The sequence below is a fragment of the Vipera berus genome, assembly GCF_964194415.1.
Source record: "Vipera berus genome assembly, contig: HAP1_SCAFFOLD_147, whole genome shotgun sequence".
NCBI classification, from domain to species: Eukaryota; Metazoa; Chordata; class Lepidosauria; order Squamata; family Viperidae; genus Vipera; species Vipera berus.
Genome location: NW_027673565.1, coordinates 57,476 through 76,702, shown reverse-complemented (window position 1 = coordinate 76,702; position 19,227 = coordinate 57,476). Strand labels below are relative to the sequence as shown.

The following is a 19,227-nucleotide window of genomic DNA, read 5'->3' as shown; positions in this document are numbered from 1 at the left end:
TTCCATGGCAGCTTGAAAGAAAGCAAAATGCCCAGGCTGACATTTGGTTTGATCTTAGAGTCTCCTTTGTAGTTGGCTGTTGCCATGAATTTGAAATAAATGAGACTCCAGGATGATGGGCTAACTAATTTTATGTAACATCTATGCCCAGCTAGGTCATGATGCCAAGCCAGCTTTGGCTGCTGTCATAGAACTAACTGATCAGGGATTATGTGCGGATGAGGCACCACCAGGAAATGCAGCACTGTAAGGTAGTCTGGGCAGCCGAGCAAAGACCTGAGGAGAAGGGAGGAGCCAGCCATGTCCGCACTGCTGCCAAGCAGAACTCCAGGGAGGGAAGCTCTGCTCTGCTTACCTGATGGATGTGCCCAGTTTGGCTTAGAATAAAAAATTTCGGGGATGTGGGTGGCCTGGAAGTAAGACCGTTTAATTGCATTGCAGATTCGCAAGTTCTCCACGCAGCAAAAGCCTCTGGTGTTGCTGGAAGGGCGGCTGCCAGCTCTGCCGGCTCTGTGTTCTCCCCACTCTTGTGCAGCGACCTCGACACGGAGGACGATTCCGTCTTCGTCGGAGGCCCCCCAGAGAGCCCCTCCCAGCTCAGAGGGACCGGCCATCGCCTGCCTCTTGCCTCTCCTCAGAGGGGCTCTGCTGCTTCCTGGGGGGGGCCAGGCTCTTCTCTCCCCCAGGAAGGCCTAGCCCAGAGCCAGCGGCAGAAATCAAGGGAGCCGGAGAGCTCCGACGAGGAGGTGGACAGCCTCATCGTTCGCATGAAGCAAAGGATGTTCTTCCCCAACGTCAAGAGGGCCGGGAACCAGCAACGCCCCCGTGGTAAGAGACAGGCCATTTCTTAGGCTTGGCTAGGCCGTGCATACATTTTCCTACCTGCTGGGGAGCAGGAGGGCTTCGGTAGCTGGTGTGGTTGATGTATGTTATTCAGGATCAGAAGCAGTAGGCCTCTCAGGGCTGCGCACTATTGGGGGAGCCGTTTCCTTTCTATGGGAGCACAGGGCCCCCAGAAAATACACATGGTGTACTCTTCTGGTATGGAAGAAGTGTGTGGTGTTGGTCTTCCTGCCTCCAATAACAGGCCAAAGTAAAGGTGTTTCTCTACAATTTCAAGAGAATTTTGAGTCACAGGGGGAGGGAGGGAGGAGTAAATCCAGCCCTTTTTGAGTCCACCCTGGCATTGCTAGCCCTTCACCTGCTTGGGCCACTTCGCAAATGATGATAAAGGCCCAGCTTTGTTACAATGCCTGTGGGTTTGTGCAGGCTGTTTCAGCTAGTCTCTTTGTCCCGCTATGTAGGCAGAGCTGCTTCCATACTTCACTCTTGGTCTCCTTGCTCGTGGTCTGGGAATGGAAGAGCTGTCTGAAGTTATTTAATCAAAAGAAACCAGCATGGTTGGATAAAGAACTCTCTGATAAGTTGAAAGATAAGAAGGACAAGAATAAAAAGTGGAAAGAGGGGCACATAACTAAGGCAGAATGTCAGCAAATAGCCCGTGCCTGCAAAGATGAAGTGAGGAAAGCTAAGGCTCAAAATGAACTAAGGCTTGCGACCAAAGTCAAAAATAACAAAAAATGCTTCTTTCAACATATAAAAAACAAGAAAAAAGTTAAGGAAATGACTGGTCCATTAGTGGGGGAAAGTGGCAAGAAGGTGACAAGCAATAGGGAGAAAGCAGAACTATTTAACTCTTTTTTTGCATCTGTCTTTACACAAAGGGAAAAAGCAGTCCAACCTACCCAAACCAGTGCCATAAAAAACAGAATAGAAACGCAAGTTAAGATAGGCAAGAAAATGGTAAGTGAGCACCTGTCCAGCCTAGATGAGTTCAAATCACCAGGACCAAATGGATTACACCCTAAGGTTCTCAAGGAACTGGCAGACGTGATCTCAGAACCACTGAACTATATTTTTCAAAGATCCTGGAGCACTGGGGAACTACCAGAGGATTGGAAAAGAGCTGATGTAGTTCCCATCTTCAAAAAAGGGGAAAAAATGGATCCAGGAAACTACATACCTATCAACCTGACCTCAATACCTGGGAAGATTCTGGAAAAGATAATCAGGCAACAAATCAGCCACACTTGGAATACTGCATCCAGTTTTGGTCACCACCATGTAAAAGAGACGTAGAGACTCTAGAAAGAGTACAGAGAAGAGCAACCAAGATGATTGGGGGACTGGAGGCTAAAACATAAGGAACGGTTGCTGGAATTGGGTATATCTAGTTTAATGAAAGGAAGGATGAGGGGGGACAGTGTTCCAGTATCTCAGGGGCTGCCCCAAAGAAGAGGGAGTCAAACTATTCTCCAAAGCACCAGAAGGCAGGACAAGAAGCAATGGATGGAAACTAGTCAAGGGGAGAAGCAACCTAGAACTAAGGAGAAACTTCCTGACAGTTAGAACAATTAACCAGTGGAACCACCTGCCTCCAGAAGAGGTGAATGCTCCAACACTGGAAGTTTTTAAGAAGAGACTGGACAGCCATTTGTCTGAAATGGTATAGGGTTTCCTGCCTGAGCAGGGGCTGGACTAGATGACCTTCAAGGTCCCTTCCAACGTTTTTATTATTATTACTATTATTATAATAATAATATTTAAGCCAACAGGGTCCTTTGCCTTGCCCCACGTTCTCCTGAGCAGCTGCTCCCGTCTGGTGGCCCCAGCCTGGCCGGGCTGATCTGCAGAGTGCTGTGCTGAGCGTTCTCTCTTGTCACCCTTGCAGAGGAGAGGGGCCTCGTGTCTTCTCTTGGAAGCCCAGCCACCGCTGCGGAGAGAAAGGGCAGCCTTCCTTCGGCACCCAGGGTCCCTGCTCCTGGCACACCGCCTTCCCTTGGGACTTCTAAGAGCAAGGCCCTCGTGGATATTACTCAGTCGGCTACTCAGGTGCAAATGAGGTGAGTCTCTACTGCTTCTTTACTACTACGTTGAGAGTCCAAATGGCTGGCCAAGTTTTCACACATCCATTAGGAGAAACATTTTCACAGTGAGTGAAGAAAAGTTGCCAAGTGACTTTGAGACTTTGTGGAAAACTTTTAAGAGGCTGACATCTGTTTCCATAATTTAGCATTGTTTGGACCTGGATCCTTCTAGATGTATTTGTTTCTCTGTTTGTTTATCAAACTTATATGCTGCTGAATAGTAATTGATTGTAGTTGATTCAAGCTGGCCAAAACAGAACTGTTGCATTATCAACAGATCAAAATAAAGTACAACAAATACAGGGCAATATCACTTTCTGAATTGCACAAATACAGTTCCAGGTAGCGCTCAGCTATTCCCCAAAGATCCTCCTCAGTCTCCCCCATCATCTGGGAAGGCCTCACTGAGGAGGCCAGCATCATTTCTGAAGAGGCAGGAGAATCATGGTGGAAAAACAGCGTAGTACAGCTGCTAATCTTCTAGGTGCCCAAGACATACGGATGTCTGGTTCGTCTAACATTTCATTTTGAGTAGTAAAGGGTTACTTGACATAACAGAGGACACCACCCACCCCCACCCAGCCCCGATTTCGTCCTGGGCGTGTCTGGGGCAGTCCCACTCCATCCAGGACCAGTGGTGGAAAAGCCTTGTCACCAAAAGGCCCACAAACCCAAAGCCACTCTACCTTGCCTGGGCTGGCTCAGAGTCCGTTGCGCCCCGTCCAGGCCCTGGCAGCCTCCAGGGCAGTGAGGGAGCCACCCGTCCTGCAGAGTCGGGAGAGGCAGGCGCTCGTATTTATGCACTCCGGGAAGGAGGGAGAAATGACGCAGGCACGCGTATTCCAGTAACGTAATAGGTCCCGGGTTACTTCCCGCCGATCTGATATCTGCAGAGAACTCTGGTTTTAGTTAAAAGAAACGTTTGCATCTTGAGGTTCAGGCCTTGCAGTGGGACTGTTCTGATGAAATCTTACAACGTGCCACAGTGAGCCAGACCTTGCAAGGCCATGTTCTTTGTACCTTGAACTGCTGTTCATCCGAAAACTGATTTTCTCCACAGCACCCGCAAACAAAACAGCCAGTGCCTTTAATATCCCAGTTTGGGCCTGATATTTCTGTTGCAATATAATATTTGGAACACGGGGAGAGAAAGCGGAATGAAGGAAGAAGAATGTCTCTGTGTGTACCGTGGTTAGAAGCAGGCTAATGATCGTTTGTTTGAGGAAATCTGGAGCTTCTCTGCTCAGGTGAACATGGGTGGATCTTGAAAGTTGCTCAACCGTGCCCAGATCTTCGGGAGACGTTCATTCTTTTATTTATGTTCTCATTTTGAATCTGCTTTTCAGGATCAAACTTAGATCAGGCTGGAAAGCTCACAGCAATGCTTTCTCAGGCCAGGGTGGCCACGTCCTGCCTGCCCCACCCCCGATGAGGGGAGGAGGGTGGGCTGCTCCTCCAGCCTTCCTTCTCTTGGCTTTTCTCTCGCCAGGGGAGCCTGCCGTGTCCAGGGCTGCTTCCTGCAGGAGTTGTCAGACCCAGAATCCCAACTAGCAAAACATTTCCGGAGCAACAAAGAAGAGCTGGCTCAAAGGCTGTATTCTTTTTACAACCGTTCTGTCTTTGAGGGAAAGGTAGGGAATTTGGGTTTATAGGTGCAGCTACCTCTAGCAGGGGGTCCGTGTTGCAAGTCTCTTGTTGTCTGCCGTTTCCCTCAGCTGCCAGAGAGGATGGAGATTATCTGGAATAAGAAGATGCAGAAGACGGCAGGGTGCTGTGTAAGTGGCCAGGAGAAGGGCCCAGAGACACAGCGCTACGCCAAGATAATGCTCTCGGAAAAAGTCTGCGATTCTGCAGGTAGGCCCTCTTGCCTCTCTGACTGCGGAAGGGTTGTGCTGGATGCGAAGGCAGAATCTCTTCCATAGAGGAGAAGGTCTGTAGCTCAGGTTTAAAACGGGTCCTTGGCGCTCTCTGAGCCGCAGTTTTCTTCATTCCCCAAACTGCACTGATGACGTTACTAGAGAATAGAATAGAACAGAACAGAATAGAATAGAATGGGAGCTGGAAGGGACCTTGGAGGTCTTCTAGTCCAGCCCCCTTAGTTATAATTTTTCAAAGTCAACACCCCACCCCGAGATGCCTGTTTTGCTGCATTCCTTGTGGGGAACGACTGGCTGGAGCACTTGTGGGCGATCACAAGTCGCCTTCATGTTCCAAGAGGGATCACAAAGGCTGGTAATAGCTGTCTCCAGCACCAGACTGATGGTGGGATCAGGCTGTTCTTAGGAAGAGGGTTTCCCTTTGGAAGTTTCAGCTATGTTTTTTGTGTGAAATTGAAAACCATTCCTCTGATTTCTTATCATCCAGGAATGGTGGGGGGGAGGCAGGGAGGAGGAGTTGAAGATCTGCAGTTCTTATTTTAATACAATTTGGGCAATTGCAGTGTCCAAGCTGTTTGGCTCGTCTACATTACCCATTCCTCTTCTCTTCCCTCTCCCCCCCCCCAATATTTATATGAATTGGGCTTCCTGGGGGTTCTTCAGCAGCAACCAAGCAGTTGTCCTAAATTGAGGCAACTTCCAGCTCTTCTACGTTTTTGGGAGCATCGTGTAGCTGGATCATTGGTGGCAAGGAATCAGGCCAACTGGGGGAAATTGGCTGCTTGGTTAAATTATTACTTTGCGGATTTAAACTGCAACAATATTCTCCGCTTTACTATTTGTATGAATAAAGATCCTAGACTGCTAGTTGTCCGGCCCACCCAGCAGTCCGAAAGTAGGCAAACGTGAGTAAATAAATAGGTACCCCTTCGGTGGGAAGGAACAGCGTTCTTGTGTGCCTTTGGCCTATAGCCATGCTGGCCACATGACCAAGGAAAATGTCTTTGGATAACGCCGCTCTTTGGCTGTGAGACGGAAATGAACACCACCTCCCTAGATTTGGACACGACTGGACAGGAGAAACCTTTACCTTTTTATTACAAGTTCACATATCCTATATAGTTTAGATGGTGATTTTTAATTGTTCTTGGTTAAATGTTCAGCTCCAGTATAAAGTATTACCTGGAACATTATCGTAGGAGGAGGAGTGGCGGAACCCGGGGGCGGAGTCAAAAGAGGAATCAGCCTAGAATCGCTAGGTGGCCACAAACTAAGGCCAACCTCTCTTGAATTCTCTTGACCATCACTTAGCGTCAGAATATTGCTGACCATTAGCTGAGCAGATTCCTGTGCTGAGGCACGATTAATAACAGATCGGTTTAGTTGAGGCTTCACGTGTGGTCCTGGTTATTCATGCCTGGCAGTCAGATTTAACCTTTTAGACTTAGACTCAGATTAAAGTGCACAGCTCTCAGACAAGTTTCATTGTTCTCTTATTTCATGCCCTGGTTAGATCGACTTCGGGATACTCTCATCCACGAAGTGTGCCATGCAGCAACGTGGCTGATCCATGGTGTTCGAGACGGACATGGGCGACTCTGGAATTTGTATGCCAACAAGTCTGCTGCAATTCATCCAGAGCTCCCGGTGGTCTCACGGTGCCACAACTATGAGATAAAATACAAGTTTACCTATGAATGTTTGCGGTGCAAGAACACGTGAGTGGAGAATTTCCTTTTGCCTAGCGTATATTTTGATCCTTTTCTTGCCTACCTGCTGAAATGGCTAGAAGTGTGGTAGGAGCAGCTGAAAGAGGTTGGGATTAGAGTGTCCCAGGCCTTTGGTCCTGGGGGACCTTCCCTTGGAAGGGGAGGCAGCTCCATGGATGGATCCAAGTGATTGTGGGCTTTATCTACAAGAGGCTCCACGTTGGACATGTTGTTTTTTAATTATTGGCACAGCTGAGATATGATGTCCTATGGTAAACGTCTTGAAAGTAGCTGGGTAAGAAACTACACAGAGGGCTTGTTAGATGTTTTGTGCCAGCCATGGCAGTTCCCCAAAAGGGTCATCAGATGGAGGCAAAGAGGCTTCTTTGCTTCCACTGATGAGCCAAGGGTCTCAGACCCGACAGCCCCATTGGCGAGAGAGTTTTATGGTCAGGGAGGGACCAAGACCCCCCATAAATACCTCTGCACGAGGGACTGCTCTTTGTTCTTGTTCTAATTCTAGTTCTAGTTCTACTTCTACTCCTAGCCCCTAGTTCTTCTGTTTTAGTTATGTAATGCTAGCTGGTTTTCTTTTATTTTATTTCTCTCTCACATGCAGGCATGAATGCTTTCATGCCAAGTATTTCTTTCTCTTTGATCTATCATTGAATAAAGCTAATATGATTGCATCTCTGCGTGATGCTCTTACTTGGAAGCACCTTTAACGATCCATCGTGAGATCACCTCACAAGTTGGTAGCCAGAGGATGGTTTAAAGGAACGCTTCCAAGCCAGCCAGGAACTATACTACAAGATGTCTGAAAGATCCAGCTCAAATCTATTTATAACGGATGGCAGGACTTCTCCTATCGTGACCAGGAGTCATCGATCAAAGACGGCGTCCCTGCCTACATCCAAGACTTCAGTCCCTGAAGCAATCTCCACTGCAGGTGAGAGCACAAATGACCTTCATCCCGTCAGAGGATCCAGCAGAGCAACTGGGAGTTCACTGCATGCCTTTCTACCCCTGAACGCCACAGAGGAAAACTTAGAAGGCTTGCAGACTGCCCAAGATTGCTCAGATGCTGCAGAGATGGACCTGGCTGAAGCCAAACGCCGCGTGAGTAAGCTGACTGCACAGGAACGTGAAGAGCTACTTAAAGAGATCTTTGCAATGCAGGGGAGGGGGGAGGCAGCCCAGGAAACAGCTCAGAAAGCCTCAGAACCCCTGGTGAGCCTTTCCCTAGCGACCACGAGGCCTCCAAATATGGCGCCCGCCACCCTTAGTGACCCCGGGACCCCAGGGCTTTTGGCGCGAACCCCCCCACCCAGCTGTGAGCTACAGCTTCCTGGGGCAAGCGGAAACAAGATGGCTCCGCCCACATGGTCTGGAACAGGAAACAAGATGGCGGCCCCCAGTAACCCCACACGGTCTAACAAAGACAAGCCTTTTTTAAGCCTGGAAAGCCAGCAATCCCTGGCATCCAGCCGAAATAGCATGCAATCCCTGGCATCCAGCTGAAATAGCATGCAATCCCTGGCATCCGGCCAAAGCAGCATGCAAATTCCTGAGTTCTCCCCACCACAAAGCCTAAAGTCCAATGATGACAATGAGGTCTGTCCAGCCGAGACTCAAACAAATGCTGCAGCCATTCAGGCCGCCATCCAGCTCCTAACTGCTGCCCTGGGGCCCAAAAAGATGTTGGGGGTAGCCACCCCCCCCTCCAAGGCCTCCCATCCTCTCCCCAGGGCCCAACTGCCGGGGGGGATCCAGCCTGCAGCCTCCCAACAATCAACCCCCGTGGCCTCCCACCTTCTCTTCAGGTCTTCAGGACCAGCGATGGGCTTATCAAGGCAATCCAGGCAATCCATGTGCTTGCAATTCTCAGGAGGAATCATTGCAGGATAAAACAAAGACTCAAATGCAGACCGGGAAATCTGGGCTCCGCCCCCCCCCAATGCCTCATGGGAAGAAGGGGAAAATCCTGAACAATGCCCTCCCCCGGATCACGTGGTTTCCGGCCACGCCCATTTAGAGTTACTAAATAATCAACAAGAAAAAATTCCCTCCTTGACCACTAGAGGGATACCTTCACCATTTATGTCTATGGACACTTTTGAAATATATCAAAAAGGAACTGAAAGGGACTTTTCCACATCTGCTAATCTTCCAAACAACTTTAAAAAACTACAACTTGGGGGCGAGAATTACGACAGTTGGAATAGAGACGTCCAGGTGTGTCTCTTAAAGAATGGGACTCTAGAGATGGTAATGAAAACTCCTTCTTTACCCTGGGGACCTCGAGAAGAATGGATGCATCGCCAGGCTTTCACCACGCTACTGGACTCTTTGGATGGCAACTTGTACGCCAGCATTCCAGATGGACTCAAAGCTGGTGAGGTTTGGCAGTTATTACGTAATTTATTCCACAGCGATACCCTTGGTTCACTCACCAGACTCACATCTGAGCTTTACAACACCAAACTGAGGTTTGGTGCTAGTATGCCTGAACATCTTACAAAATTAACGGCACTCAGAGCTGAACTGATACCCAGAGGTTTCCCGGTGACTGATACGAACATGGTTGCTATCATTCTAGCTTCCCTAGACAGGAGTTGGAGCAATTTCATTGTTTCACTGGAAGGGGCCAGGAGGGAAGACATAAATCTGTCCTACCTCACAGGGAGACTCGTCGAGGAAGATAGAAGGAGAAGAAATGCAGGAGAATACGCCAGAGTCACCACTCAGCAAGTCAGAAGGGGGCGCCACAACTCAGAGCAAATTAATGCTCTAATTAAGTGTTTCATCTGTGGCTCTGAGGAGCACCTCAAGAAAGACTGCCCCCATCAACAATAACCCCCTAAACGTGGTCCCAATCAAGTAAGGGGCAAAGGGCAAGAAAGGGGGCGTGGCAGGGGCAAAGGAAATATCAAGGGAAATTTTCTTCATACTTGTTCCCTCACCCCCACAACAAGGGCTGATAGCTCCACTGACTTATGGTTACTGGACTCTGGAGCTTCTTCTCACATTACTAATATGAGTCAAGGTTTTAATAGGTTAAAGAAAATTAACTCATCTGTCAAAGTGGCAAATGGTGATACAGCTTTAGTTGTTGGGGAGGGTTTTGTGTCTGTACCTGGACTTGGAAAAGTGGAAGGTGTTTTGCATGCTCCTTCCATTGCCAACAACCTATTAAGCATTACCAAATTGTGTGACGATGACAAAGTGGAAGTTTTATTTCGCAAGGGGGGAGGTCATGTCACCCGGGACCAGAGGGTCATTGGAAATATTTCCATCATAAATGGCTTACCATATTTTTCTCCCAAGCCACCACAGTCTGCCCCAAGGCTTTCCAAGGGCAGTGTGGGCAAGGAGCCTGAATCTCAGCAGGCACCTACAGCACCACTCAAAGCAACTAGAGCCAAGAGGGTGTCGGTGGGGAAGCCGCTTCACGATAAGTGCGCACACTTATTGCACAGAAGGCTAGGTCATGCAAGCTTCCCTGTAGTTAAAAAGATGGGAGAATTTGCTGAGGGAGTCCAGCTCAAGGACTGTGACGTGTTTCTGGACTGTGCCATTTGCAAGAAAACAAAGAGGAAGGCTGCCCCTACCTCAAAGGTGTCATTACGTAAGACTCAATACCCGTACCAACTAGTACATGTTGATTTGGTTGGGCCTTTTACACCATCCCTAGGAAAGAAAAAGTATTTTCTCACTGCCGTTGATTTTTCACGATACGGCCACGTGTATACCCTCACAGAAAAATCTGAAGCCTTTGACGCCATAAAGTCACTGTACAACTTCGTAGAGACCCAGTGCAAGACCAAGATCGCACAACTGCAGAGCGATCGCGGGGCTGAGTTCATGTCCCGAAAGTTCCAGGACTGGGTAAGGCGTAAGGGCATCCGCCATTTTCTTACTGCACTATTCACCCCTTCGCAAAATGGTGTAGCTGAGAAAAGAAATGGAATCCTGCAAACCATGATGCGTAGTCTGATTGCAGACGCTGGTGTCGCAGAATCATACTGGGGAGAGGCGGTCCACTACGCCAATTACACCTTAAACCGCACCTGGAGCAGTGTTGTGAACCAGACCCCATATTTCCTGGTTCACGGTAGGAAACCAAATCTGGCACATTTGCGTGTGTTTGGTTCCTACGCATGGGTGCACATCCCCAAGCAGCTGCGGAAGAAGGGGAGATCTGTTTCCCAGAGACTAATGTTCTTGGGCTATGCTCCTGGCTCCAAGGCCTATTGTTTCCTGGGAGAAGGGGGCAGGCCTGTAACTTCTCAATCTGCCTCTTTCGAAGAGGATTCCAATTGGACCCAGATCCACTCAAATGATCTGAGCCCATATGCCAACCGACCCAGCAAAGGCACACCGACCACGACATCACCTGAGACGACCACATACCCTGCCACCGACGAAAGTGAGGAACAAGACGAAGATGCGTCCAGTCCCATGGAGGAAGACACGCCGTCTTCACCCCCAGCGACGCCTCAGAGACCCGCGGAAGAAAAGAGCGGTGAGTGGCAGAAGGTAAGGAGGTCAAAGCGGTCCAACAAAGGGGTCCCGCCAAAGAGAATTGACATTGGCCACATCGCGTCTGTCAACAGCGTTGTGGTCACCCCAAAATCCTTCTCTGACATCCAGGAGCTGCCCATCGAAGAGCAGGAGAAATGGCAGCTCGCAATGGAGAAGGAGATGCAGAGCTTAAAGAAACTCAAAGTCTTCACCCCCCAGCAACCACCAAAGGAGAGGAAAGTCATTGGCACAAGGTGGGTTTACAAAGCCAAACCACTTGCCAATGGCCTCTACCTATATAAGGCCCGTTTAGTAGCCCAGGGCTTCGCTCAGCGCTATATGGAAGACTACGCCGAGACGTACTCTCCAACCGTCCGCGCAGAGAGCGTCAAGGCCGCCCTCGTGACTGCAGCCGCTCTGGGAGAAGAAGTCTTCCAATTCGACATCCAGACGGCTTACCTCCACGCCAACTTGGACCGGCAGATCTACGTGAGGGCTCCTCCTGGCTACCAGCAAGAAGGGGGAAATACATGGTTGCTCCACAAAGGGTTATATGGTCTCAAGCAGTCAGGGAAATTATGGTATGACTGTCTTAGAAAGAATTTAGAACGAGTTGGTTTCCATGCATCTCATGCAGATGAATGTGTTTTCACACGCAATTCCAAGGGTACCACAGAACGGGTGTTAGTTTATGTGGACGACCTATTATATGTAGGGCCTGACAAGGAAGGGTGTGATGAATTTGCCAAGGCCCTGGAAGAAACGTTTACTCTGAAGTCTTTGGGGCGGGTTGACAAGTACTTGGGTGTGCATATTTTGGCCACTAAGGGGGGGTTCGCTCTATCTCAAAAAGAAAAGATAGAGGAATTACTGGCCAAATGCAAAATGACAGAATCTAATCCTACGCATAGCCCAATGCAAAGCGACTTTTACAACCACACCCATAAGGACGGTCCTGAGTTCACAGATAACACGCTTTACAGATCTGTGATTGGCTCCTTGCTATACATCAGCAATTGGAGCAGGCCTGACATAGCTTTAGCTGTGAATCTATTGTCCAGGCACGTGGAACACCCAAAGGAATTCCACTGGACTGCTGTTAAAAGGGTACTTAGATACCTAAAGGGCACAGCTGATGCCCTCCTTATGCTAGAACCAGAGAAGGGGAAGACGGCCCAGCTCTCCGCTTACTCAGACGCAGACTGGGCTGGCGACACCAAAACTAGACGGAGCACTTCTGGTTTCCTCATATTGCTAAATGGCTGTCCAATACATTGGCATGTTAGACAGCAAAAATTTATTTCTTGCTCCACGGCCGAGGCTGAATATGCCAGCCTGTCAGACACGGCCAAGGATTTGACTTGGTTCAATGAGCTAATAACAAGCATCTGGGCATCTCCTCCTCTGCCCATCCAAATTCTAGAGGACAACACGGCCGCAATTGCAATCTCGGGCGCTTATGCAGTAGGATCTAGGTCTTGGCACATAGACATACGCTATAAAAATGTCAGACAGCTTACCAAAAAGGGTTTCATTCATGTTGAACACTGTAACACAACTGACCAGATAGCTGATCTGTTCACCCAACCTGTTCCCATTGACCGGCACAACCTTCTGTGTAAGCGTTTGTGTTTGGCCTTCTGAATGTTTTTATGCATGTCTATGACACCTACTCGCCCCTCACATACATTCACTGGTCCCTGTCATTGGCTGGCAAGAAGGGGAATTGTTAGATGTTTTGTGCCAGCCATGGCAGTTCCCCAAAAGGGTCATCAGATGGAGGCAAAGAGGCTTCTTTGCTTCCACTGATGAGCCAAGGGTCTCAGACCCGACAGCCCCATTGGTGAGAGAGTTTTATGGTCAGGGAGGGACCAAGACCCCCCATAAATACCTCTGCACGAGGGGCTGCTCTTTTTTCTTGTTCTAATTCTATTTCTAGTTCTACTTCTACTCCTAGCCCCTAGTTCTTCTGTTTTAGTTATGTAATGCTAGCTTGTTTTCTTTTATTTTATTTCTCTCTCACATGCAGGCATGAATGCTTTCATGCCAAGTATTTCTTTCTCTTTGATCTATCATTGAATAAAGCTAATATGATTGCATTTCTGCGTGATGCTCTTACTTGGAAGCACCTTTAACGATCCATCGTGAGATCACCTCACAGGGCTCTTGGAGCGTTTTATGACTTGCCTTGTCACCTGAAGTCAGCAAACGGCTGGCAAGGGAGACTCAAAGAGAGGAGAAGCACAAGTGTTGTCTGCAACAGTTTTGAGGCTGAGGACCAGAGAATTCCACCCGGTGGCTTAAATAGTCACTCCCTCTCCGGCTGCTTTTTTGCCCACCTGCACCGCCTGGCTCCCACTGGTGGGACCCATCTGTCCATACTCTGCATACTCTCCAGCCCTCCGTAGCGCCCACTCTGGGCACCTGCAGCTCTGGCCCACCGGCCTGCTTTCTTTTGGGGGCCCCCGTCTCTTCCCACACCACAGTTGCTTAATAACCCATGCGGTACTGGGGTTACACTGGCAACTGGGACTCCTGGAATTGCCCATCTCTAAGTGAGGCAGTCATATGACATCACGTTTAGAGATGGAATTGTTGGTCCCAACTGCTGTGTAACCTGAGGAATACCTGTACAATGAAGTAGAACTTTGTAACTTGTATTAAGACAGTATTAACCATGACCCTGGACCATGGTTCTTGCTTACAACCAGTATTTTCAAGATAGAGTTATGTGTAGAGTTTTTGATGGCCGTTAACTGTTTATGCTGCAGATGTTAATAGTTTGCTCTCAGTCACCTGTGAATCAGCCATTTCCCCTTCCTGGCTGTGGGATTCAAGCTGGCTTCCAGGTGAATCCTAAATGATCCTTAGTAGATTTTTGTGTGTCAATCTTTTAGAAAAGATTTTTTTTGCGTGGGGGCATCATTCCACAGGGCATCACGCTTCACAGTTCCCACAAGGTGACGCTGCTTCCCTGATAGCCTGGAGCAGGCCCACCTCAGCTGACCTCAGTGGGCAGGGGGAAACACAAGGAGACAGGTGGGCCTTCAAGTAGCCAGGCCCTAATGCCCTGCGGGTCTTTATGGCTGATAACCAGCACCTTGAATGCAAGTGGAAGCTAACTGGGAGCTAGTGTTCTGTTTTGGTTCTTTGTAGGCTTAGAACCAACTTTCGGTAATTAAAAAAAAATCTTGCCAAAAAAACTGTCCAGAAAGTCTCCAGGAGTCAACACTGACTTCAAAAGTCAAATAACAAACCTCTGTCCTGAAGGTTTTGCTTCTATAATTTTGCCTATAGATGCGTGCCACCTTTGCCTTTCCTTAGCTGCTTTCTGTCTTCTGTCCGCTTATGTTTGCCTTTCAGGATTGGACGCCACTCCAAATCCCTGGACACCCAGCGCTTCGTCTGCGCTCTTTGCAAGGGGCAGCTGGAGCTTTGCCAGCCCAAGCTCAAAGACGGCACCCCAGCTAAAGCCCCCCTCGCTCCATTTGCAAAATACGTGAAGGAAAACTACAGCGCCGTGAAGCAGGCGCAGCAGGGCCTGAGCCACGGAGCCATAATGAGGAAGCTCAGTGCGGACTTCGCCTCCTGCGCCTGACTGAGCGACCAAAGGAGGTTTTCTGACGCAGAGGTGGAAAACCATTGTCACAATTCTGCCTTTTAAATATTACTTGCATGTTTAAATATTACAAATATTTAAATGCATTTGTGTTTATTTTCTCCTAGGGTTTCGAATCAAGCATATGTTATGAAGTACTAATAAAGTGATCTGCTGTATGTTTCAAATGTTTTATTTCTAATTACAATGATGTGGGTGTAAATATTGCTGTGGTTCTCCATAGTGATCATCCCCAATACGTTAAATTCGATTCGCTCTAGCCAATTTCTAGAACTGCGCATAATCTGCAGATTGGGTGTTTTTTCCATGAAGACCAGTAACAGTATCAAAAACCAGAGGATTTGGACTTGGGCCCTGGACTGGGTGCGTTTCTCCCATTTGATAAGAGCTGCTTGTGAAGCAGTCTGAATACTTGTCTCTGAGGCAGCTACTCCAGGGGCAAAACCTCCTGCTTAACTAAGCTTGCTGAGTTAATGGGATAACTTGTGAAAAGATTTGCTGAATTCCATATGTATTTAACACTCTATTAAGAAAGTCATTGGACCAAAAATGAGATAAAATCAATGTAGTAAAGATTTGTGCAAGGACTATTTCGGATCACAGTCCAGTTTGGTTAGAGATCAATAAGGACAATAGGGATAGGCACTCGTGGCGCGTAAATGAGAATTTGTTTAGAAATCAGAGTAATGTGGAAGAATGTAAGCAGCGGATGAAGGATTTTTTTGAAATTAATATGAATAAGGATACTTCTATGGACATGGTTTGGGATGCCAGCAAGGCCTATATGAGAGGGGTGTTGATATATATGAATAATAAATACAGACGTACTTTGGAAGCCAGAAGGAAAGAACTGGAGAATGAAATTAGGGAAAAAGAAAAGGTCTTAATTTTGAATCCATCGGATGTAAAGACTAAGGAAGTTATTAAGCTATTAAGAGGACAATTCGATAAACTGATGGCTGATCAAGTGGCAACCAACTTGCGGTTTGCTAGGCATAATACTTTTTGCAATGCTAATAAGCCAGGTAGATGGCTAGCTTATAGACTAAGGAAAAAGCAAAGGGCTTCTAATATAGATAAAATTGAATATAAGGGAAAGGTTGTGTTTCAACAGGATCTTATTAAGGAAGCCTTTGTGGATTTTTATTCTAAATTATATGCTAAGGAAAAGATTAATGAAAAAGACATTGATGTATATTTGGAGAATGCTAGCATCCCGGTTCTTACGCAAGTACAAAAAGAGGAGATTAACCAGTTGATAACAGAAGAAGAAATTCTTATAGCAATTAAGGAATTGAAGTTGGATAAAGCGCCAGGTACGGATGGTTTGACTGCGGTTTACTATAAAAATTTGCAAATGGAGTTGATAAAGCCGTTAAAGGAACTGTTTCAATCAATTCAGAGAGGGGGAAAGGTGCCTCCGTCTTGGAGAACTGCTTTTATCTCTTTGATTCCGAAGGAAGATCAAGATGCTACTCAAGTTAAAAATTATAGACCGATATCACTTCTAAATACAGATTATAAAATATTTGCTAAGGTGTTGGCTAACAGACTGATGAGGGTTCTGCAACAGGTGATTCATGGGGATCAAACTGGGTTTATTAGTGGTAGGCAAATGAAAAATAATGTGAGGCATATAGTTGATGTGTTAGAGTTTTTGGAAAGGAACAACCAGATCCCTGCGGCGCTAATTTTCTTAGATGCTGAAAAAGCTTTTGATCAATTGAATTGGCAATTTTTGATGAAAGTTTTAGATAAAATGAATTTTGGGGATAAATTTTTGCAACCAATTAGGGCATTATATCAAAAACAAACGGCCCAAATAATAGTTAACAATAGTTTGACTGAAGCATGTAATATTGAGAAGGGCACAAGACAAGGGTGTCCGTTATCACCTTTATTATTTGTTTTAACATTGGAGATATTATTGATAAAAATTCGGAACTCCGGAAAAATTAAGGGTATTCAAATTAGAGATCAGGATTATAGATTGAGGGCGTTCGCAGACGATCTGGTTGTTACAGTGACCCAGCCAGAAAATTCTGTTGTGGACCTGATGGAGATAATAAGGCAATATGGGAGGGTTTCTGGATTTAAAGTTAATGCACAAAAAACTAAAATCTGGCCAAAAATATGACAGTATCGCAAAAGGCTCTTTTAGAAGGATTAACTGGATTTGAGATTGTTAAAAGGGTCAAATATTTGGGGGTGTTTTTGTCACCCTCTAATACAAAGTTATATAAAAATAACTATGAAAAACTATGGGGTAAAATTCAAAAAGAAATGGAGAGTTGGGAAAAATTGCAATTGTCTTTGTTGGGAAGAATCGCAGCAGTGAAAATGAATGTCCTGCCTAAATTTTTATTCTTATTTCAAATGATACCGGTTCTTAAGAAAGATTCTAATTTGGAAGAATGGCAACGGGGTATCAATAAATTTGTTTGGGCAGGGAAAAGGCCACGAGTTAAACTTAAGATTATGCAGGATACTCGTGAAAGAGGTGGTCTTAAAATGCCCAATCTTAAATTATATTATGAAGCTGCTGCGTTAGCAGGGATAAGTGATTGGATTAATTTGACACAAGAGAGATTATTAAATCTTGAGGGCCACGACTTGTTATTTGGCTGGCATGCGTATTTGTTGTATGATAAGAAGGTAGATAATGTGTTTAAAGTGCATATTTTAAGACAGGCATTGTTGAGAGTTTGGAAAAAGTATAGATACAAGCTAGACTGCAAGATACCATTGTGGGCTATTCCAAAACACGCAATAGAAAACATAAATTTATTTATTTATTTTTATTTATTTATTTGTTTTTATAAACCGCCCTTCTCCCGAGGGACTCGGGGCGGTGTACAGAATAAGGTAGGCATACAGAATGAACAATAGTGAAAACAAACAATAGTAAAATACAAACTGGGACCCCAATTAGAGCTATCAGGCCAGGCCGGACTGCTGGAACAGATAAGTTTTTAATTCGCGCTGGAAGGTGCGGAGGTCGGGGGCCATCCGGATTTCGGTTGGTAAGCTGTTCCAGAGGGCTGGCGCACCCACTGAGAATGCCCTCCCCCTGGGGGCCACCAGCCGACATTCCTTGAGCGGTGGCACCCTGAGGAGGCCCTCTCTGTGGGAGCGCACAGGACGGTGGGGTGCTGACATTGGCAGAAGGTGCTCCCGTAGGTAGTCCGGACCCATGCCATGCAGGGCTTTGTAAGTCATTGTTAGCACCTTGAACTTCACACGGAAGGCAACTGGAAGCCAGTGCAGTGCACGGAGGAGAGGTGTGATATGGGAGTATCGGGAGGCTCCCAAGAGTGTCCGTGCCGCTGCACTTTGCACCAGTTGAAGCTTCCGAGTGGATCTCAAGGGCAGCCCCAAGTAGAGAGCGTTACAGTAGTCTAGGCGAGAGGTCACAAGAGCATGGGTGACTGTACGTAAGGCATCCAGGTCCAGATAAGGCCGTAATTGGCGAACTAGTCGAACCCGGGAGAAGGCCCCCTTGGTCACAGCTCCTATGTGATCTTCCAGGGAGAGCTGCGAGTCAAGGAGGACACCCAGGTTGCGGGCCCTATCAACAGGGGGTAGTAACTTGTCCCCGATGTTAAGGGATGGGATGTTCTGAGTATCCTGGCTTGCCGGTACGTACAGCCATTCAGTCTTGTCCGGGTTCAGTTGAAGCCTGTTCCTCCCCATCCATTCCCGGACCGCTTTCAGGCAGCGAGACATCACGTCGAGGGCATCACTGATGTTGTTTGGAGTTGAGATGAAAAGCTGGGTGTCATCAGCATACTGATGGTACCCTACTCCAAAGCTGCGAATGATCTCGCCCAGCGGTTTCATGTAGATGTTGAACAGGAGAGGCGAGAGGACCGACCCCTGAGGGACTCCGCAAGCGAGAGGCCTCGGGGTCGACCTCTGTCCCCCTGCCAACACCGACTGCGAGCGACCCTGGAGAAAGGAGAACCAACGCAGAACCGTGCCTCCCACTCCCAGTCCCCTGAGGCGCCGCAGCAAGATACCATGGTCGATGGTATCGAAAGCCGCCGAGAGGTCTAATAAGACTAGGACAGAGGAATGGCCCCTGTCCCGGGGTCTCCAGAGATCATTTATCAGAGCGACCAATGCCGTCTCCGTGCTGTAGCCCGGCCTGAAGCCCGATTGGTACGGGTCTAGATAAACCGCTTCATCCAGGATCTGAGGGAGTTGGTGCGCCACCACGCTCTCAACAACCTTCGCAAGGAAGCGAAGATTGGAGACTGGACGAAAGTTATTCAATGAGGATGGGTCCAAGGTGGGCTTCTTGAGGAGAGGCCTCACCACCGCCTCCTTCAAGGCGGTGGGGAAGTGACCCTCACTCAGAGAAGCGGAGATGACCGCCAGGAACCAGCCTCGTGTCCCCTCTCGAGCTGCATATGCCAGCCAGGAAGGGCATGGGTCCAGTAAGCATGTGGAGGAGCTCAACCTCCTCATAATCCTGTCCACTTCCTTAGGAGTCACAGGATCAAATTCCTCCCAGATGACGTCGACAAGACTGTCCATGCCTTGTTCTTCCAACTCAGCCCAGTTGGAGT

The 19,227-nt window shown here is 47.6% G+C and overlaps 1 protein-coding gene across 1 annotated transcript; it reads left to right on the top strand.

Moving 5' to 3' along the window:
• Positions 1-218: 218 nt before the first annotated feature.
• Positions 219-14,814, top strand: LOC308679307 (germ cell nuclear acidic protein-like; the record flags this gene model as incomplete). The annotated part of the gene is made up of 7 exons (XM_081346914.1): positions 219-246; positions 442-828; positions 2,732-2,903; positions 4,417-4,558; positions 4,643-4,781; positions 6,318-6,522; positions 14,401-14,814. 7 exons carry the CDS (start codon positions 219-221, stop codon positions 14,633-14,635), a joined length of 1,308 nt encoding a protein of 435 aa, XP_081203040.1. The 3' UTR covers positions 14,636-14,814.
• Between the last annotated feature and the right edge of the window lie 4,413 nt (positions 14,815-19,227).